The sequence below is a fragment of the Diabrotica virgifera genome, chromosome 6 (assembly GCF_917563875.1).
Source record: "Diabrotica virgifera virgifera chromosome 6, PGI_DIABVI_V3a".
Lineage (NCBI taxonomy): Eukaryota > Metazoa > Arthropoda > Insecta > Coleoptera > Chrysomelidae > Diabrotica > Diabrotica virgifera.
This window is the reverse complement of record NC_065448.1, coordinates 16,072,303-16,096,117: the sequence shown is the minus strand read 5'-3', so window position 1 is coordinate 16,096,117 and position 23,815 is coordinate 16,072,303. Positions and strand designations below refer to the sequence as shown.

The following is a 23,815-nucleotide window of genomic DNA, read 5'->3' as shown; positions in this document are numbered from 1 at the left end:
CTATCAAACAACCACTGGTACTTGCTTTCTAACTATCCACGAAAACGTTTACTGCTCTTCAGCGATGCCAATCACATAATGCCTTCCTCTTTCCAAAACTATCTCAACATTCAAAACAAAACTTTCCCCATTCCAAATTTCCAAGCCAATCAGAAACATTTCTCTTCCCCATTCTTTTTTTCATTCGAAAACCCACTCATACTTTCCAAAACATATTCCTACCATCATAATAAATTACTTTCGGGAAATTCTACAAAATTTACTCGGGGTTAAACAAAAAAGAGATTAAAATTCCAAACTTTCTTTACCTTAATTTTCTAGGAACTAATAATTACCGCTACCTGTAGATTCTACCTTTCCCGTAATAAACAATCTTTTTACATTATAATCCTAAATAAACCTTTCTTTCACTTTAATTATTCACAAAAGTCTTTAAATCTTCATCGAAAAACTCATTAAAAGAGAAACCCACTTACATGCTCGCTAACTTCTAATTAATATTTACAAATCAATATACAGGGTGGATCAAATTTATGTGCCCGTGTTATATAAAAAATAATTTTTTTTTCTATCTTTGATTGATAATTTGAAACACAATAGTATATACACATCGACGTTCGTTTCAATTTATGTTTTGACTTAATTTGATTGAAAATGAATCATACCGCATGGGAAAAGTTATAGCGGACGGACTATATGTAGAAATAAGTTATAGAATATAATACAAATAAGAAATAAGTCGTTACAGTGTTGCGGACTTAGTTATTTTGGTAATGGTTGCCTAAGTTATGCATTCACCACTTAAGTACACATGATTGAAAAGCTTGAACAATATTATTTTAAAATTTTCTTCGTTAATAGGTTTTAATATATCTGCCCTGTCGGTATCCTATCAGAGCTAACAGCTTTCCTGTTCTTTGCCAACTTTATAGCATGCAGCATTCTACATTGAATGTTTATAGTCCTTCTTCTGCACGTTTCTGGCACTCAATCCAAAGTGAGTAACGTAACTCTCACCATGAACGCTTTTTCTTACCTTCTTACGACCTCATGTGCCCCCCGATTAGCGACCCGATTAGCGACTTCCAATCGCCACTTTGCCCAGTCGTTCTATGGTTATCTTCTATCTCACCTCTTTGTCTATTCTTTCTCTTCAACTTGTTCTCGATCTACCTCGTATTCTTTTACTTTATTGCTATTACTAAATCTTCGTCAAATATCTCTGTTTCTTTGCCATTAGAGTTTCCTGCCAATTCATATATTTGTATATGGATGCTGTATCTTATGTTCATAGAGATTACGTGGTATATGAGTGTTTTATATTGGGCAGTATTTTATTTTGTCGAAAATTCTTGTTCCAATTTATCAAGATCTTCATGATTTACCTTCATATTTTGAAATTGATGTTTTATTAGACTTATCTTTTTTAGTTTTAGTCAAATAATTGCCTCCCTCAGTATCCATGGCATTGACTATTATTTTGGGTAGTTCATGTTGATACTCGATATCTTAAAACAATAATCTTGACATTTGTTTTTAAGTTGTTTAGGAAAGTACGATATCAGTGACTTTTATGTTTGCAGGTGCACTTCGACGATGTGTCCCTTTATGGCACTCCGAAAGAGGAGCCCGGACCCACACCACTGGGCTCCGCAGAAGCGGGCAAACAAAGTTTTATCAAGAACCAACTGCAGGCCCTCTTTCAACCCACCGACAACAAGTTAGCTATGAAATTGTTCGGCTCAAAAAAGGCTTTAATGAAGGAACGGATCAGGCAAAAGGCTGCAGGTCATTGGGTCATACATCCTTGTTCCAGTTTTCGGTGAGTAACATCAACCATATATTTATTATTATAGTGGTAATATTTGTTGAAACTGTACCATTATTTATATTATCAGCGTTAATAGTAAGTCATTGGTTGGGAAGTTCTTTTACATATTTTTTACAATTTTTTATATTAAGGCCTTACCTTAATCCAGATCATTTTTACATTTGAAAAAGTAAAACTAAAGAAAATTTTACTTTTAAAATCCCAAACATGACAATTTATACTTAAATTATAATCTTATAAGATAATATTTATATGTACATTGTACGTAATTCATGGTCTTTAAACGTCATCATTGGCATCACAGCTAGTCATGAGCCAAAACCTTGTGCCTTCTTTATAATAATTGTCTATTCACTCCTACCTCTGGCAACTATTCTTCATGCTCTGACTCCCATTAGATTTTAAATCGTCACCTAATTAGTCTTGATACCTAAGTCTGGGTCTCCTTTTATGAATGTTGCACCTTCTTTCTTAATGATTTTTACGTCAGGTTCCCCAAAACTACTATACAACTCAAAGTTGCAACAAATGCGCCAGAAACCTAGCTTTTTTTATATCTCCATATTTTTCTTATATAAACGCAATGCAAAATTGTAGAATTATATATTAACTTATTAAAAGAAACTATGAACCAAGCTACAACTACATACTACCTAGATGAAAATGAATACACGAACCCTGTAGCATTAAACAGAGGAGTCAAACATGGAGACACTCTATCACCCAAACTGTTCACCTTAGTTTTGGAGGACGTTTTTAAAAATCTAAATTGGAAATATAAGGGAATAAACATCAATGGCCGCTACCTCAGTAATCTACGATTTGCGAATGACATAATCCTGATAGCTACTGACCGACAAAAACTGCAAACCATGCTTTCAGAACTACACACAGAATCTTCTAAAATAGGACTGAAATGAATTTAAACAAAACAAAAGTGATGCACTCAGAAGAAACCGTGACAATAATAATCGACAAAGTTATAGAAAAAGTTGAAGAATATATTATACTTAGGCCAAAAAGATACTAAATAGGGAAATTCAAACGGAAGAAATAAAAAGAAGAAGAAGAAACTTAGCATGGACAGCATTTGGCAAACTGAACTATATACTCAGAAATCAGCACATTCAACTACATCTTAGATCTAAAGTTTTTGATGCATGCGTTATTCCGATATTAACATACGTGGCACAAACATGGACAATCACAAAAAAAATATGAACATGCTCAGAGTCACTCAACACGCGATGGAAAGAGCAATGCTTGGCATATCACTTAAGAACAGGAAGACATGGATAAGACAGAAAACCAGTGTCACCGATGTGGTACAAAAATCATTAAAATTGAAATGAGAATACGCTGGACATGTAGCTAGGAGCGATCTAGACAAATGGTACAGAAGAATTCTACCCTGGAGACCATACCAACACAAAAGACCCAGAGGCAGACCTCCTATGAGATGGACAGATGATCTGAAACGAACTGCCGGGAAAAATTGGCGTACAACAAAAAGCAATGGAAAGGAAGAATTGAAGAGGCTTATGTTCAGATGTGGAAGTGAATGGCTAGACGAAGAAGAAGAAGAAGATGTTTTTCTTAGGGTTTTTCGCTCAAAGCGCTTAAGCAGTTCTCGGTCCTTCTGTGTACGTGACCACGTTTCTACTCCATAAGTTATTAATGATCTTATTAGATATTTACAGACGGTTAGTTTAATTTTGAGGCTAGATGATGTCTTCTCTAGCCAAAGTAACACTGGCAAGAACCGTTTTTTTGGGGCTTTCAAAAAGCTGAGGTCTAAATCGTTTGCAGTAATAACAAGGTCAGTTGGAAACAACGTTCTAAAATTAATTAGCGTAGATTTTACACAATTATATATAGAGATATCGAAATAAAATTAAAACAATTATATCACACCTTGGAATGGGCACTTCTTCTTTTGGATATTTAGTTACTCTCACACGAGAACAACGCCAGTTGTCTTCATAATGGTCCCAAGAGAATGGACCAACACCATCTCAGGAATTCAAAAGCAGAATTTGGCAAGCCATGACGTCATTTAATAAGATGCAAAAGGTATTAACCAACATAGCTCTAAGAATTCCCTTAAGAATACGGTTATTACGATATAATGCCTTCATAATTCGCAGACCAAGAAATTACTGAATAGAGCAGCATGGAATCAAGATGTTGAAAAGACCAAAAATTGTCAGGACCTGTAAGCAGATAGGACCTGTATAGGATAGCAAACTAGTAGTCTGAAACCAGTAGAATGTGAAGAGTTGTCAAAACTCTTTATATAAAGCTTGGCCTCATGAAAAATTGTGTCAAAGCAATTCCCAAAGAAAGTAGAGCTTTTGCTTTTCTGAGAGCGAAATTCCCACGTACTTGTTAGTGAAGCCAAGCTTGTTTTTTTTTTCGTCTTTAAAGAGGGGAGGTCTGGAATCTTCAAAAGACACCTTAGTCCAGAACGCCGCCTGACTGACCTTAGTGCAGGATTCATTCTTCGTAGTACCAGCGATAGTTCCCGAGGTGCTTTAAAACGCTCTCTCGTCGCCGAGGCTACGCCGAATGCCTACCTGCTAAACCAGCCCCTTCTCTGTCATCCAGCGCTCCGAAAACGGAATGGCCGCTGCAAGGTCGACATCGCTTCCGAAGCACTTTACCTTCATTTATCCACAGACTGTAAGCAAGGAGGCCCTTCATTTTCCCCGTTCCCCCTTTTTTTGGTCCCAAGATTGGGCTTTTTTTTATTAGAGCTTCTTTCCCACAGTCTGTCTCATACAATATATCTCACTTATTCGCCTCTCGTCAAAACTTATTCCCTCTGCCTTCTACTCGCCATATATTTCCCTCTCACTCCTATCGTTGGTACAGCTGTTTTTCCTCCTCTTCTTTCTTGTTGATCACTACACGGATATAGTTGTGTATGCTAGTCCAACCAGTTTTATTTTCAATCATTCTCTCAATCATTTCTCGCACAGTCAAAAAATTCACACCTGTCTCTCTTTCCATTCTATTTCTTTCTACTATCCATCTGTTGCACTCTAGCATGGTATGTGTAACAGTGTCCGGGTGTCTGCAGTATAGACATTCGTCAGTGTCAGCCTTTCCAAACCTAGAGAGGTAGGCTCTAAAACACCCGTGTCCTGTGAGCACCTGCGTCAGGAAATAGTCCAGTCGCCTGTGATCACAGTCCATCCAATCTTTTAAGTTAGGAAGCAAGATCTTTGTCCACTGTGCCACATGCTCCATGTTGTTCCATTCTTGCTGCCATCTTTCAATTGACCTTTCTCTTTCCTGTCTTCTCTCGGCCATAGTAAGCTCAAGGTCTCTTCTCTCATACAGTTCTTTTCTTTCTACTACCAACACATGCAGCGGAACACATCCAGTGATGGCCCACAAGGCTGCGGCAGACACAGTCCTGTAGGCGCATGCCACTCGCAGCAGACTTGTTTTGTCCACTCGTGTAATGAGCCCCCTGTAGGCCCGTATCCCTACCGCCTCACTCCAGACTGGGGCTGCATAGAGGACGATCGACTGCACAACACCGTGCAAGGCCCTCCTCCTCTCGGATTTGGGTCCTCCAATGTTGGGCATCACCCTCGAAGCCAGGCTAGTCAAGTGAAGCCAAGCTAAAGACAGGCATTTTTGATGGTCTCTGAATTACATGAATGTATGCAGACAAAAAAAAAGAAAAGAGAAATGATTGGCTTTCATTGAAGTTTATTATTAAAAACTTGCTGAGCACCTGTAGGAACCAGGACTATGAGTATACTTGAGAAGAACTCCTTCAGAACTTCAATGCACTTGGTGCACGTATGTACAGGGTGAGTTATGAGGAACTGTACATACTCCTACCTCGTATAGAGGCCCCTATGGGGAATAACAAATGACCATTAAAAAGTGTCTGCTCCCATTGTTTAATAATATACAGGGCGAGTTTCGCATTTTGACAGAAGTTTGTATTCGTCATAATTTTTGAACGGTCAGATCGATGTGTCTCTTATTTTGGTCAATCGTTAGACTATTGCCACCTAATCAACTGATTTATTCAACTAGAAAAAAATCAGGTCCGGCTTCAAAAAAATTAGTCCGTTTGGGTCTTACAAAAAATTTCACCCTGTATACGCTTTTTGAAAACTATAATATGAATTTTACAAATTAGACAAATAGGCAATTAAAATGACATATTTATTTTTTCCCCACGCGATTACTTAATTTTTTATAAAAAAATCAAATTTGATTATGAATTAAAAGTTTGGTAAAGTGAACCATAGATTTAACAAAATTAACTTTTATTACCAAAATTATTACCAAAATTTTTGAACAAATATTTAATTTATGTTGCCACCAATCAACTGATTTATTCAAACAAGAAAAAAATCAGAGCCGGATTTAAAAAATAAGTTTGTTTTGGTCTTAGAAAAAATTTCACCCTGTATACGCTTTTTGAAAACTCTAATATGATTTTTACAAATTAGACAAATAGGCAATTAAAATGGCATATTTATTTTTTCCCCACACGATTACTTAATTTTTTATAAAAGAAAATCAAATTTGACTATGAATAATTAAAAGTTTGGTAAAGTGAACCATAGATTTAAAAAAAAATAACTTTTATTACAGAAATGAATTTTTTTTGAACAAATATTTAATTTATGTTATCACCCAATCAACTGATTTATTCAAATTGGAAAAAAATCAGGCCCGGATTTAAAAAATTAGTTTGTTTGGGTCTTAGAAAAAATTTCACCTTGTATACGTTTTTTGAAAACTCTAATATGAATTTTACAAATAAGACAAATAGGCAATTAAAATGGCATATTCATTTTTTCCCCACACGATTACTTATTTTTTTATTAAAAAAATCAAATTTGACTATGCATAAAAAGTTTGGCAAAGTTTTTGCATAGATTTAAAAAAATTAACTTTTTTTACAAAAGTTAATTTACAAAAACAACGTTTTTCTTAAAATTAAAAGTTTTACCATTTTTTTTTATAACACGTCTAGATCTAAAACTTCCCACACTTTCAACTTCCAACACTTCTTTTGGACTCTACAGTTTAACATAGACGTGATCAAATTGATAAATTTTAAATTTTTCCACCTAATTTTTGCGATTTACAAGTTTGCAACTTTTACAAGAAGAAGACTGAAAGTCTACAACAATTTTCATAGTCTTCACAATGGTAAGAGGTATGTGCTGTAAAAATTTCAGAAAAAAAATATTAAAATGGAACAGAGTTGTAGCGAGTTAAACCGTGAGTTCATTTTTTTTTCATTTTTGGGTTAAAATTCCGATTTTGACAAATTTGATTTTTTAATAAAAAATTAAGTAATTGTGTGGGGAAAAAATATATATGCCATTTTAATTGCCTGTTTGTCTTATTTGTAAAATTCATATTAGAGTTTTCAAAAAGCGTATACCGGGTGAAATATTTTTCTAAGACCAAAACGAAATAATTTTTTAAATCCGGACCTGATTTTTCTCTAGTTTGAATAAATCAGTTGATTGGATGGTAACATAAATTACTTACTTGTGCAAAAAAATTAATTTTTGTAATAAAAGTTATTTTTTTTAATCTATGGTTCACTTTAACAAACTTTTAATTCATAGTGAAGTTTGATTTTTTTATAAAAAAATTAAGTAATTGTGCGCGGAAAAAATAAATATGCCATTTTAATTGCCTATTTGTCTAATTTGTAAAATTCATATTAGAGTTTTCAAAAAGCCTATACAGGGTGAAATTTTTTCTAAGACCCAAACGAACTAATTTTCTTAAAGCCGGACCTGATTTTTTTCTAGTTTAAATAAATTAGTTCATTAGGTGGTAATAGTGTAACGATTGGCCAAAATAAGAGACACATCGATCTGACCGTTCAAAAATTATGACGAATACAGATTTCTGTCAAAATGCGAAACTCGCCCTGTATATTATTAAACAATGGGAGCAGACACTTTTTAATGGTCATTTGTTATTCCCCATAGGAGCCTCTATACGAGGTAGGAGTATGTACAGTTCCTCATGACTCACCCTGTATATAAAGATGCACTTTCATCTCACTCATGCTCATATTTGGACTACTTCTCTGAACAGTTCGAGGATTATAGTGAAGAGCAGGCGGTACGAATATGCTTGCAGACTATTGCTGGTGTCTTAAGATGGACGTTACAAGTGAAAACCACGTCACAAAGTGTTTGCAACAATAATTTTTGTTAACGAATAAAAACAAATAGAAAGGTAACTTTGAAATGAATAGCGAATTTGTATATTATTTTAAAATCTAATAGTCTAAGAGCTAGAGCCGAAAAATTATCGTCATAAGTAATATGGAGTTTGGCATGTGAAATGTGTCTATTGTATATTGATAATTATGACCCCTTTCAGGCTGACACCTCAGTGGATACAGGAAGTAGCAATAAGGGATGAAGGGGGAAAGTTAGTGTAATCTTTAAAGGTTTTCATCTCCTATTTTGTTAAACCTCCATAGCTTTGCATGAAAATTGGTGACTAGTTAGAACATACATCAGGAAATAAAAATGATTTGGTGCCAACTTGCACTTTTACCCTGGGGGTGGATACCACCCCTTCTCGTGGGTGAAAAGGATTTTATTAAAAATAACCCCACAAATCGATAGAGGGACAAATTATACGTAAAATTTGTTATATCATGTTATTAAAATAAATCAATATTTTTTGTGTTATTAAAGATCAAAGATTTGTCTGCTTAAGAGCACATGCGTGAAGTTACGGATGATAAAACGAACATATTAGTTAATTGTATGTTACTAAAATATTATTTTTATATTATTTCGATATTATAAATTTAGCAAAAGTGTATTCGAATATGTCAAATGTACCCATTATTGGACACCCCCAGTTTCTGGACATATTCAGTTTATAACGAAAGAAAAAAAATTCAATTAAATATCGAAATAATATTTTACTAACATACAATTAATTAACATGTTTTTTTATCATCCGTAACTTCACGCATATGCTATTAAATAGTCAAATCTTTGATCTTTAATAACTCAAAAAGTATTGATTTATTTTAATAACATGATATAACAAATTTTACTTAAACTTTGTCCCTCTATCGATTTGTGGGGTTATTTTTAATAAAATAGTTTTCACTCGCGGGAAAGGGTGGTATTCACCACCAGGGTAAAAGTGCAAGTGGCACCAAATCAGTTTTGTTTCTTGAGGTATGCTCTAACTAGTCACCAATTTTCATGCAAATCGATGGAGGTTTAACAAAATAGGAGGTGAAAACCTTTAATGACTGCACTAACTTTCCCCTTTCATCCCTTATTGCTACTTCCTGTATCCACTGAGGTGTCAGCCTGAAAGGGGTCATAATTGTCAATATAAAATAGACACATTTCACAGGAAAAACTCCATATTACTTATGACGATGATTTTTCGGCTCTATCTCTCCGTCTATAAGTCTATTTTCAAAAAACTACCACAATGATACTTCTTATGCTGTTTAATTTATTTCGATGATTTGACTTTTCTAAACTTAAAATAGTAGATAAATTTGATCTGATGAGAAAAATGAGTTGCAATTTTTAAATTCAGCAGGAATGAAATATGAAATATCACCTATAAATGAACATCAAAATGACGCAGGTCAGGGTAAGCTACCCCTTTATAGTAGTTGTTCATTAATATTTAACAAACTTATTCTCCATCGAGTAAAGTATTAGTACAAACATGGTTCCGTTTTTATTAGTACATACATACACTCTGACCGCTTTATGACTATGATGCTTTAGAGGCTTAACCCTTGAAAAAGAGTAATAAAAATATATGATGCAGGTACGTATAACCGCCATGCCAGACATTTGTAGTTTGCGCCGCCCTTGAACTGAGGTTACCTTGGCCCACAAAAACCTCCGTGAATGCGAATGTACAAATGAAGAGGAAAATACCGCGAATCCGCTTTTCTGCATAAAATATTCAAATTTACGGCATGCTGGACCGGTTAGAAATGCTCTGGATTTGTAATTATGTTAGATTCAATATAGTGCAGTGTCTCGCATTCAACCTTTAGCCGGAAAATAATTGAATTTCGTTTTAAATTTGATGTGGAATGACTTACAACGTAAGTTTCAAGTTGTATGTGAAAGGAAATGGCACGGAATCAAATCAATTTGCCACAGAAAGTTGTATACAATAATTTTCTTACAATATGAATACGAAGTTCGAGATTACTCTATTTTAAATTTCTATTTTTACTTATTCATCATATTTTTCAGTAAATCTTTTCCTTTATTATCAGTCTAAGCATTTCATATCGCTGTCCCGACATTACGTGTCCCAGATATTGTAACTTTCTTATTTTTATTTTGTTTATCGCAATACTTCCCTGTTCGTTTTGTTCTGTGTCCATGCTGATCTAAGCATCCTCCTGTAACATCACATTTCAAATGACTAGCTTATATTGATGTGTTCTTCAATGCCAGCTTTTAAGTTTATATTGCGTATCGAAAACACGTAGCACCTTAGCACATACTGAATGTTTTTACTTAGTATACCACTAAGTCAATTTAATCTTGTCTTAATATATCTTTCCTTTTTAAAAGTGGTTGGTAAATGTTAAGCCTTTTCCCATTACAACTCACAGATATTTGGCTTCGTTGCTCCACTCGATCTCTGTATTGAAGATTTATGGCCTAGTGTTCGATGCTTCCTTCTATCGATAAAAGTGGGACAAATGCCAGACGAATGGAAAATCGGCATATTAGAACCTGTTTTAAAAAAAAAGAATGTGTGTGTACTATGTACGCACGTAAGAAGATATTCTTCTATTATATAATAGGTAATTTAAACGAAGTAAATATACTTAAAAGGTTATTTGTATTTTATTTAAAAATCAAACTAACTTTCTTATCTACCACTTTCAAAAAATTTTTATTAAAACAACCAAAAATAAAAAAAAATATGAAACGCCCGGGAATTGAACCCGCAACCTTCCAATCTCAGTGCTAACGCATTTCTAACTACTTCATCGAGGCACTAGAAATAAAAATGTAAGTTTCGGATATAATTACACAACACGGCGATATATAGTGTAAAAATGTTATGCTTACATAATATTTTATTAATCCAAAAACACAAGAATTATAATAAATAATACATTTCCTAAAACCATTAATATATTCTTTTAATGACTTATTTGCACGGTTACAGATACATACATACCTATCTTGAAAAATTAGCAATGAACGTCAGAACTACATCCTGTCAGTGTGCGCAGGCGCGCGGTAAATGTACAATTTTACCCTCAATCGATTCGCCGCTAAAGAAGAATATCTTCAAAAACTAGTAAGATATACTACTAAACTACGATAAACTATAGGACCATAATGGCATAAAACTACTTAGTATGGTGGTGCTGTGTACCTACGTTTATGTGAATTGCGATATATTTTCATTTAATAGTAATTTATCGTACCCTGCCCCTTCTAACATATTTTTAAGTTTTAGACGATTTTTATTCAATCTGCTTTTCTCTGTGCTTCACCCTCTGTACTCTCTTTGTTCCCACCTCCTATCTGTATATATTATACCTCCTTATTAAAAATATGTTCACTAAAAAGTACTTATATACTTATATATAAACTGAAAACATTTAATTCGTCATAACTATTATACAATTACATAAAAACTGCAATTTAATTTACCATGTCCCTGAAATTGAAAAGGAGTGTACCTACTGCAATAAACTTTTAATGGTTTCTTTTGTTGCACTGCATTATTTAAATAAAAATCACACGGTTTTAGTAATCACTTTAAAATACAGATGTAGTAAAAAAACCTTTTTCATAAAATTCGTAAGAATTTTCCACAGAGATTATTCGTAAACTAATGAGTGAAACGCAAAATTCAAATGAACCTCAACATGTGTACATTTGCGTTGTGTATTATACTGTTACACTTCTTTATAATCACTTTTATTGAAAAAATCAAACAATATTTGAATATACAAATTTGAAAACAGTATAATACACAACGCAAATGTACACATGTTGAGGTTCATTTGAATTTTGCGTTTCACTCGTTAGTTTACGAATAATCACTATGGAAAATTCTTACGAATTTTATGAAAAAGGTTTTTTACTACATACAATCTGTATTTTAAAGTGATTACCAAAACCGTGTGATTTTTATTTAAATAATGCAGTGCAACAAAAGAAACCATTAAAAGTTTATTGCAGTAGGTCACTCCTTTTCAATTTCAGGGACATGGTAAATTAAATTGCAGTTTTTATGTAATTGTATAATAGTTATGACGAATTAAATGTTTTCAGTTTATATATAAGTATATAAGTACTTTTTAGTGAACATATTTTTAATAAGGAGGTATAATATATACAGATAGGAGGTGGGAACAAAGAGAGTACAGAGGGTGAAGCACAGAGAAAAGCAGATTGAATAAAAATCGTCTAAAACTTAAAAATATGTTAGAAGGGACAGGGTACGATAAATTACTATTAAATGAAAATATATCGCAATTCACATAAACGTAGGTACACAGCACCACCATACTAAGTAGTTTTATGCCATTATGGTCCTATAGTTTATCGTAGTTTAGTAGTATATCTTTCTAGTTTTTGAAGATATTCTTCTTTAGCGGCGAATCGATTGAGGGTAAAATTGTACATTTACCGCGCGCCTGCGCACACTGACAGGATGTAGTTCTGACGTTCATTGCTAATTTTTCAAGATAGGTATGTATGTATCTGTAACCGTGCAAATAAGTCATTAAAAGAATATATTAATGGTTTTAGGAAATGTATTATTTATTATAATTCTTGTGTTTTTGGATTAATAAAATATTATGTAAGCATAACATTTTTACACTATATATCGCCGTGTTGTGTAATTATATCCGAAACTTACATTTTTATTTCTAGTGCCTCGATGAAGTAGTTAGAAATGCGTTAGCACTGAGATTGGAAGGTTGCGGGTTCAATTCCCGGGCGTTTCATATTTTTTTTTATTTTTGGTTGTTTTAATAAAAATTTTTTGAAAGTGGTAGATAAGAAAGTTAGTTTGATTTTTAAATAAAATACAAATAACCTTTTAAGTATATTTACTTCGTTTAAATTACCTATTATATAATAGAAGAATATCTTCTTACGTGCGTACATAGTACACACACATTCTTTTTTTTTAAAACAGGTTCTAATATGCCGATTTTCCATTCGTCTGGCATTTGTCCCACTTTTATCGATAGAAGGAAGCATCGAACACTAGGCCATAAATCTTCAATACAGAGATCGAGTGGAGCAACGAAGCCAAATATCTGTGAGTTGTAATGGGAAAAGGCTTAACATTTACCAACCACTTTTAAAAAGGAAAGATATATCCTGATCCTGACATGGCTGATCCTGACATATCCTGGCTGTAAAACATTCGCGACTGAACCGGGTTAAACATGCAAGCGCTCTTAAGAAAAGCAGAAGATAGAGACGAATTTGCAATGGCTATAGCCAACCTTCATTATTAGAGTCAGTCGGCACTAGAAGAAGAAGAAGACGGTTAAAAACGGTAATTCCAATTAAAACAACTTTTCCATAACTTGTAAATTTCTAAAACTAAGAATTTATTATACCTTAATAAAAAAATTCTGAACTTTTACTAACTTAATTGCAACATGTGATTAAGAATACAGACGGACGTTCCTAAATAATCATATAAATTTTGTTACTATAGTTTCCTTGACATCATACTGAAGTCATTAATCACGTGAGAAAAAATTAGTTCATTTTACAAGTAGTGGAACATTTTGCTACGCTACGTCATTATTGTCTACGATTTAAATCTAACGACAAATTTCTCGTTTTGGAGACTGAAGGCTATAAAATTAATTAATGTGATTAGAGTAAATGCTTTCTAATTTTTTTGGTAATTATGGCTAGCTGTTTTAAGATAAGCTACTGATTAAGATTCCCTAATACAGTAATTACGTGTTTGGACAATTTAACTAAATAGTTTAGGTGTTTAAGTGATTTTTTTAATTATGTAATATAGATGTTGTTCTGAAGCTATTTCCTTGTGGCATTTTTATGATTAATAATTTATATGGGAAATAAGCCACAATTAAAATGAAAAAAATAATTTTATTAACGTTTCGACGCCCAAATCGGGTGCCGTTGTCAAAATACAAAATATTACTAAAATAAACTAAAGTGTTGTTGCTAAGCAAAAAAATTCTTCTAATAATTTATTTAATCTCACTCATTTATATTGGTAATTCAGACATATATTATACATTTTAAAGTAGAAGACTTTAAAATGATATTGCCAATATTTATGAGTTGCGTTCCTGGGACGACTTACTCCTCAATTACAAGTCAAATCACAACATCAACGTTAAAAAGGGAATCATTAAATCCTTATATGATAGAGCCAAAATTACTTGTTCTAACGAAAATTCCTTTTTAGCAGAAAAACAATTGTTAACATGTGTTTTATTAAAAAATGATTATCCTTTATCGTTTATAAATAAGGAATTGTCAAGATTGGATCGAATGGAACAGAACAACTTAGAACGGGATCCTACAACATTCACCAGAAATAATACGAGGAAAATATCAATACCATATATAAAAGGACTATCCGAGAAACTTAAAACAATAGGAAATAAATTCAACATTTCAACAACATTCAAAACAACAAACACATTGAGATCTATTCTATCTAAAACTAAACCTAACAATGATCAAGAAAGAACAAAGAATTGCATTTATAAAATACCTTGTGAATGCGAACAATTTTATTTAGGTAAGACATCAAGACCATTAGACGTTAGAATAAATGAACATCAATCTTATATTAAAAATAGAGAATTTGAGAGATCTCAAATATGTCAACACGCGTGGGATAATGAACATAGAGTTCAGTGGAGAGATTCAAGTATAGTCCTGAAAGAATCAGATAGTAAAAAGAGAAAAATCAAAGAAGCGGCTCTAATTATGCTAAATGAAACCAATTGTGTCGCAAATTCCTCGGTAGAATGCAGTAGGATGTGGTTACCCATACTGAAAGAGGAAGTCAATAGAAAGAAAATACCAAGATTAGTAAGTCAATAATATCGAGCTAGTACATATTTTATATTTTAGTATTACTTATATATCTAGTATTATTAATATTATTTATAATTTAAACATGTTACAAGTCAGAATTTGGTATTATTTTTTGAGAGTAAATTAATGTAAGACCAAATACTTACGATGTCGGGATAGTATCACAGGGTTTTTCCTGGTTTTCCCTTGTGATTTACTATAAAGTCTCTAACGCGAGAATTTTACTGTCGTTGCATTTGGTTGTCTTTTTAAAGACATATCACATGCTATATTTTTTTATGACGGATATTCTTGAGTTGGGGTTAATTTCATGTAATCGAATGAACTATCTTTCAGTAAGTCGTCCCAGGAACGCAACTCATAAATATTGGCAATATCATTTTAAAGTCTTCTACTTTAAAATGTATAATATATGTCTGAATTACCAATATAAATGAGTGAGATTAAATAAATTATTAGAAGAATTTTTTTGCTTAGCAACAACACTTTAGTTTATTTTAGTAATATTTTGTATTTTGACAACGGCACCCGATTTGGGCGTCGAAACGTTAATAAAATTATTTTTTTCATTTTAATTGTGGCTTATTTCCCATATAAATTATTAATCATGTAATATAGAAGTGGATACGATGTAAAAAATTAAAGTTATTAAAAGTTGCGAACGAGTAGGAACAATAAAAAAATTAAAGGGAGGGTTCTTATCATGTGTATCCCTCTTTATCAAATGGTGCTATAGCCCAAGTTAGGCCCTGGAGTCCCCCAGCATTATCTTTCAAGCACCTCTTTCGTTGACTGCTTTTATTCAGTTATTCCCCCTCAATGTTTCCTTAGCATCGGTTCTCACTACGTCTATCCACGTCTTCATTTTACTAGGTGTTATTATCCACTTTTATAAGATGATTTTCCCATCGAAACCTTTGGCCTATCTGCATTCAAGAAATGTGACACACCAGCAAAAATCTTCAATCAGAAATTATTAAAGATATTAAGTGATTTTAATAATCACATCCATATTTTTACCGATGTATCCAGATCTGCAAATGGAGTAGGAGCTGATTTAACGACAGATAACTATAACAGTTCCTACCAGCTCCCTCCCAAACCTCCATATTCTCAGCTGAACTCTTTGCTATCCTCCAGTCATTAACGTTTGTTAACACACATGACATCAAATTCTCAATAATCATTAGCGATTCCCTAAGTGCATTAACAGCGTTAAAGCAAGTATACCCCAAACATCTTGTCCTGCTTTTAATTAAGGCGGAACTCTTGATATGCCAACAAAATCAAAGATTAGTTCAGTTCCTCTGGGTACCTTCACATTGCGAGATAAGTGGAAATGATAAAGCTGACACATTAGCAAAAAATGCGAGTGAGAATCCGTTAACAGACATCATAACTACTTGCGTTCATACTGATCTAAAGCAATATTTTAAGAACAAGATCATGTCAAAATGGCAAACAAATTAGAACAAATCAAACTCTACATTAAGAACAATCAAATAAAGTGTATTGCCGTCGAAACATCCTACTAAGAGAAGAGATCAAGTGCTCATGTCCAGATTGCGACTTGGTCATACGAAGATCACCCACGACTTTATATTAAAGAAAGAAGCCCTTCCGATGTGTTATGTGTGTGAGAGTGAACTAAAAGTGCAACATATAATAATAGACTGTCCCCTCTACGTTATAGAACGACAACATCAACAGTTACCAACTATATTTTTAAAGATTGTTTAAGTGAAAATAATGCATCTATACTCTCAATTTTTTACGTACTAGAGAACTCATTAACTAAATTTGATATAAACTTTTTAATTTGATGTCAATACAGTTCATTGCTAATAACCCTTTGTGGTTGAAGCAAATTGTAAATAAAAAAAAATCTTTGTATTTTTGTATGATTTGTTACACATGGTTTTTGGTAATATTGATATAACTCGTGGTTGAATATAAAAGCTCCACATACCATTGTCCCATTATCCCAATAGCCTTTTCGCTCTATCAAATTCTTTCTTTAAGTCAATCAGCCATAGAAATGCTGGTCTATTATACTCTCGTGATTTCTCAGTAATTTGCTTTATGACGAATATTGCATCTGTACACAATCTTCCAGTGCGAAACCCTGTTGTTCATCTGCTAAACTTAAGTTTTTAAATAATGAGAGGGTTGCTGGTGTGAGCATATATTCATGTATGTTAGGGAAATAAGTCCTCTATTCACAATATTTTAAATTGGTTGTATTACAATAAAAGTTAGATAGGCAGTGGCGGATCCCGAAATTTTGGGAGGGGGGTCATGGCTCTTGAGGTTGATTTAATTAATTACTTTTCTCTGATGCAAGGTCACTTAGTCGTACCACCCCTCGGATTTCAATTATTTTTTGGATGGACCTAAATTTTTTGAAGTTATACTTCTTTAGGCGCGATTGAGAGTAAAATTTCATAATACTGCGCGCATGCGCACACAGACAGTATGGTATAAACGTTATACGGGATCTGATTGGGTATTAAAATCATCTGTCAATAATTATTTTTCAATATGGAGATTTTGGATAAACAAATTAATATTGTGTATATTAGTTTTTATTGTGATGGTAGAGAAAAATGCAAGTTTATAATATTGTAGTGACTTTTTAAATAGTTTTTAAAAGCGACAGGTACGTAATAATTGTAAATGTCTCAGTATCCTAATAAAAAATGTCATAGGTAGGACCTAGGGGTAAGACCCCATTTTAACAGTCCCCGTTTCAGCGGTTCTCGATTCCACCGACCGTTTTCAGCAGTCCCCGGTTCAGCGGTACCCATTTCAGCAGTCCCCGTTTCGGCGGTTCTCGATTCCACCGACCCGTTTCAGCGGCGTTTGGTTCTGCAGCATGCCGTTTGAGAGGCATCGTTCAGGAAAATGAGTAAAAACAGGACCCTCTTGGGGACAGTAGTTTTAACAATAAAAAAGGAACATATAAAATTATTTTTTCTTTTTTATATGCATTTTTTTATCAGCTTTTCGTTGAGCCTACATACAAGCACGGAACATAAAAAGTTATTCTAATTGTTTATAAGCTAAAAAGTCAGGTCTTTTTCAAACAGTTTTTTTAATAACAATTTCAATAAAATGTTAAAATTTTTTTAATAAGTCTTAAAATTAAAGTCTCAAATAATCGACTGCGATCTGCTAAATATCTCACAGAGTCACTGTAGGGCAAGAACAGTTGTATAAACAATTGCTCTCTGGGATAAACAAATTGAATAACTTATAAACTATTTGGTCGATCTAGTTGAAATTTAGCACACTTAAATAACTCATTAATTGACATAATTTAAAGTCATTAAATTTTACGTCATTGTGCAAAAAATAAAGTTATTAATATTTATAATTTACTGCAAAAATGAGGGTTTTTTGCAATTATCTGTACAAGAAACGTTTTATAGTCAAAAACTGCTTTTTTCATTCTTTGCAATTGTTTAAAAAAAAGCAAAAACGCAGCTGTACGTCTTCACGGAATTATCATCAGTTATCCCTCATCTAACGTTTAAAACTTTGAAAACCCTGTAGAACATTTTTACCTGAAATCGATGATTTTTTTCCCTATAACCTGGGGTATATACCAGATACTTAGATATTACCTGTATATTTTCAAACAAGAATAGGCTAAAATAATATCCTACAATAAAACCAATTACTTATCATTGTCATATTATTATTTTCTTATTGAGACCGCTCTAGTGGGGACCGCGTTTATGGGGACCGCTTAATCGGGCACCGCTGAATCGGGGTACCGCTGAAACGGGGACCGCTGTATTGAGACCGCTCAATCGGGGACCGCGCTTATGGGGACCGCTGAATAGGGGTGAAACCGACCTAGGCTATTTGGAAAATTTAAAAAGGACCTACTAAAATAGTATGTAATGCTTTGATTTACATAATTTGATTACCATCAAAATTTCTATCAATATTCACCTAATATATTGTTTTCTTACTCTATGTTTTGTTGTATTCTAATATTTCTTTCAATTCTAAATAATTTCAATTCAAAATCAAAATAATTTGGTTAAATTCAGAACCGTCAGAAGTTTAATCTGTTTAGTTAGTTGATCTTCGCACATGATGACACATTATGGTCTCCGTGAATAAATGTTTAAGGTGAATGAATTTCAATACTAATTGCGCTGATAAGCGGCTTCGAACCCCAATGGAAACTTATTTTTTTTTAATTTTTTTTATACATTTTATGATTGTAAGTTTATTATAAAATTTTTTTTCAGAAAATACTTATTTAATGTTGTTCTGAAGTTTTTTTTTTTTTTTTTCTAAAATTTTCCCATTCTAAATAGTTAAAATACTTATTTAGTTAAAAAATTTTCCTACGTTATTCAGAAATCATTTGTGGCATTTTTCAATGTGTTTGTTTGTGTGTGTTTTATTCGTTTATTATTTTAATTTTTTCCACTGTTTTAGAAAAAAAATTTGAGAAGTAGTAAGTATTAAAATCAGTTTAATATTTAAATAAAATATAAATAAACTATTTAAAGTATATTAATTTCGTTGAAATCATATAATAGAAGTATAACTTCTTACGTGCGTACAAAGTACACACAAATTCTTTTTTGTTTGGCAGCTCTCTGTTTTTCCTTTATTGAATTGATATTTATTTTTGTTTGGGGGGGTCATGACCCCGTAATCCCACTTCTGGATCCGCCACTGAAGATAGGACGACCGGTTTCGCTATTTACAAGTTATATAGCGTCGTCAGACCCACAAGAACTAGGGCCTAAATTATACAGTATGGTGCAAATGAAAGGAATAAATTCGTTATTTCGTAAACCGGCGACTTTTAGGAAAAATCCCAAAATGGGTCAATTTTTATTTTTGAATTATGATATTTTAGCATATATGTCATACTAGTGACGTCATCCATCTGGGCGTGATGAGGTAATCGATAATTTTTTCAAATGAGAATAGAGGTCGTGTGCTAGCTCATTTAAAAGGGTATTCAATTCTCTATTTAGTAATATAAACATTTACATAATTATTTGTACAGGGTGTCCAAAAAAAATTTCTTAAATTAAATTATTTGACAAAAAAAGAAGAATGTATGTAATTTATTTAATTCAAAATACATTTGACTGCTGTCAGAAATCAGAGAAAAATGTTGATATCACAAATAAACATTGCTTTTCGCTTAAATAAAATATTCAAACTTCCAAGAGGTAGGTGGCTGGTGGGAGCTGGCTTGAACATTGAATTTAATCGAATAGCAATGTTTATTTGTGATATGAACATTTTATTCTAATTACATACATTTTTTTTGTCAAATAGTTAAATAAAAAAATGTTTTTGGACACCCTGCACAAATAATTATGTAAATGTTTATATTACTAAATAGAGAATTAAATGGCCTTGCAAATGAGCTAGCACACGACCCCTATGTCCATTTAAAAAATCATCGATTACGTCGTCACGCCCAGATATATGACGTAGTATGACATATGCCAAAATATCATAATTTAAAAATAAAAATCGACCTGTTTCGGTATTTTTCCTTAAAGTCACCGGTTTACGAAATATCGAATTTATTCCTTTCATTTGCACCATACTGTATAGATTAACAGAGTGAACCTGGACTTTAGTAATCACAAAAAATATTAAAAAAAATTCCCCACTTCTATTTTAAAAAGACATTAAGTTGATTGGAAGACAACTTGTCATTGAAATGAATTGTGATACAGAGGTACAGAAAATTAATATGCTTTTGATTGAATTAGCTATCTTTTAAATAAAACAGAATATTAAAAACAGTAAAACTATATTAAAAATATACAGTAAAACCAAAACAGAAGGTTAAGAAAGTAATAAATTCCATAGAAATTGGAATAAAATAATTGTTTAAATATAAATTAATAAAGATGTGACGAGTAAAAAGTTACAAATGTATTTAATAGTATGTAACTGTATGTTTTTGCCCCCCCCCCCCAGCCCCTACTATCGTCGTCTACATACAACCTACCATCTTATTTCAACATATGACTATCCTCACCCTACCTACTCATTCTGTCATTACCAACATATAACACTCATCTATAGCAAAACCATATCAAAAGTTAATTTTCTTTCTGGGTCCCGTTCATGTTCTTCTCTCATTTATTCCCTGACAGACACTCCATACCCCCCAGCCCCTACTATCATCATCTTACGACGGTTTTGGTTTTTGGACCCTTAGGGATCCGGGCAGCCTGCAGGGTCTTTAAGAATTGGTCGCCTAGGTTTGAGCTTGTACTTTCTTAACGACACATACTCCTAGATTATTTAAGACATTTTTACACCTCAGTCACCCCCATTGTGAGTTCCTTTTTTAAACTTATACAAATTCTAACAGCTGTCAATACATCTGTGTAATGTGGTTTGCCTAACTCCACTGACAGTATACGTAAACACAATTTCTAACTACAAAATCTAGTTTACCGAATTTTAAATGATAATTCTCACAATGGAGTGTGTTGTTACATCATTTCTAATTTCAACAATCTGTACACCACAGTCTTTAAATATGACATGCTAATTTTTCAACTTCCTGTGGAACTGTCATTTCTGTCCTGTCAACGTTCCGAGGTATACATCCAACTCATTGTCATTGTCACTTGCTGCCTGTATATAAGGCTTTGACCCTCATATTTTTGTAAAATTATATCTTGGTGGTTAGCATGTAAACTTCACGTGTATATAACCGACAGCTTTTTAACCCTAGTCAAAATTTCAATCTTTGCATTATTTTATCAGGTTATATTCATTTTAGGTAAGCACTGATGATGACTGGTAAACCAGTCGAAAACTAGTTCTGTGATTGTGATGTAGCCCTTTTTAGGGATTTTAAATATAACTTTTATAAAGGATTTACTGTTTTTTGTATTACATGGTATACAGACAACTACAGGAAAACTTTTTCCTTGTGGATTTTTGTATGTTTTTGTGTTTTTTGTCTTTATAATTTGTAATTTTTTCAAATTTAGCAGTACCTATGTAATTTTTACTTTGTGTACAATAATTGTTAGCTCGTAATTTATTTTATTCTTCATCGTGTTTGAAAATCATCTATATCATAGTGTTTGGAAAATAAAATTCATTCTGGAATTTCAGTTTTGGCACTGCAGAATCATTTATCTCCCTATCCTATATTATACCTTAACTGTACGATACAAGAGAATCAATCATTGTTCACGTCACGTACGGCGTCTGAGAGCTGAATAATTTTTGTTTTATTATTTGTTAAAAACATGAGTTTTTTTAAATTCTGTAAGCCGAGAATTTAATGAGAGTATCAATATTATTCCAAAAAGTTATTTTGAAACAAAAATTTAAAGATATCTAAATAAACACGGAGACTAATAAATGGTCTAATTGAAAATGCAAAAATATCGAATAAATAATAATAAAATGCAAATAAAGAGAAAGGTAGCATCGAACATTATAGTCTAAGAGCTAGTGAACCTTTTGACTAACGGTCGTCCTGTAAGGCTAGAAATTTGTAGAGTGATAATTCATAGCACACCAAAGCTAAAAACCATGACCTGGCAGGCCTCAGCGGTGCACGTGTATCTACCAGGTGAATCGAAAAGTGCAAATTTAGGGGGTAAAATAAACTTTCTCCTGTAAGGTTTAAATTTAAGTATGTGTTTGAGTAAGTCATTTAAAAGAAATGTGTAAAATGACAGGCGATTCTGAAGAGCATAAGACCTTGCCAGGCGAGGGGAAAGATTAGGGGTTTTTCCTAAATTTATTTTTTTTGCATCGAACAAACTTTTTTTAAGTTTTTTGAATCATTCCAAACAGAAAAGGTCTTTGGTGATTTTTCTCTTAAGTTAATAGTTTTTGTTATATAAGCGATTGAAAATTTTGAAAATTGCGAAATCGACCATTTTTAACCCCAAATCGGATATTTATCTAAAAATCTCAAAGTTGCCAAGGTAGGTAGATATTCTTTAAACATTGATTGATGAAATCCCAAAGAGTTTTTTGCAATACAATATCGGAAAGCCCTTTGTTTTTTAATTGCTAATCAAGCGGACGCTTCACTGTAGTATAAGTGAGGACGTTTGAGTTGGCATAAATTCACTATCTCGAGAATTGGCAAATTTCAAGAGCAATCTTCAGACAGGTCGATTTTTATTTTTAAATTAGGACTTTTTGGCATATATATAATACTAGTGACGTCATCCATCTGAGCGTGATGACGTAATCGATGATTTTTTTAAATGAGAGTAGGGGTTCTGTGATAGCTCATTTGAAAGGTTATTTAATTCTCTATTCACTAATATAAACAATAACATAATTATTTATACAGGGTGTACAAAAAAATTTTTTTTATTAAATTAACTTTGATTAAATTTGACAAATAGAAGAAAAAATTTTTTTTGTACACCCTGTATAAATAATTATGTTAATGTTTATATTACTGAATAGAGAATTAAATAACCTTTCAAATGAGCTATCACACAACACCTACTCTTATTTAAAAAAATAATCGATTACGTCATCACGCCCAGATGGATGACGTCACTAGTATTATATATATACCAAAAAGTCCTAATTCAAAAATAAAAATCGACCTGTCTGAGGATTTCTCTTCAAATTTGCCCATTCTCGAGATAATGAATTTATGCAAGCTCAAACGTCCTCAATTATACTACAGTGTAGCGCCCGCTTGATTAGCAATTAAAAAAACCAAGCGGTTTTCGTTATTTTATTGCAAAAAACTCTTCGGGATTTCATTAATCAATGTTTAAGGAATATCTGCGTACCTTGCCAATATTGAAATTTTTAGATAAATGTCCGATTTGGGTTAAAAATGGCCGATTTCGCAATTTTCAAAATTTTCAATCGCTTA

At 32.6% G+C, this 23,815-nt stretch overlaps 1 protein-coding gene across 2 annotated transcripts in view; it reads left to right on the top strand.

The window, feature by feature from the left end:
• Positions 1-23,815, top strand: part of LOC114325370 (potassium/sodium hyperpolarization-activated cyclic nucleotide-gated channel 2) — a 571,529-nt gene that overhangs the window by 20,056 nt on the left and 527,658 nt on the right. For both annotated transcript variants that reach the window (XM_050653526.1, XM_050653525.1), the window contains exon 2: positions 1,584-1,822. In XM_050653526.1, the coding sequence (XP_050509483.1) occupies positions 1,584-1,822 (239 nt within the window). The remainder of the gene's footprint in view (positions 1-1,583; positions 1,823-23,815) is intronic.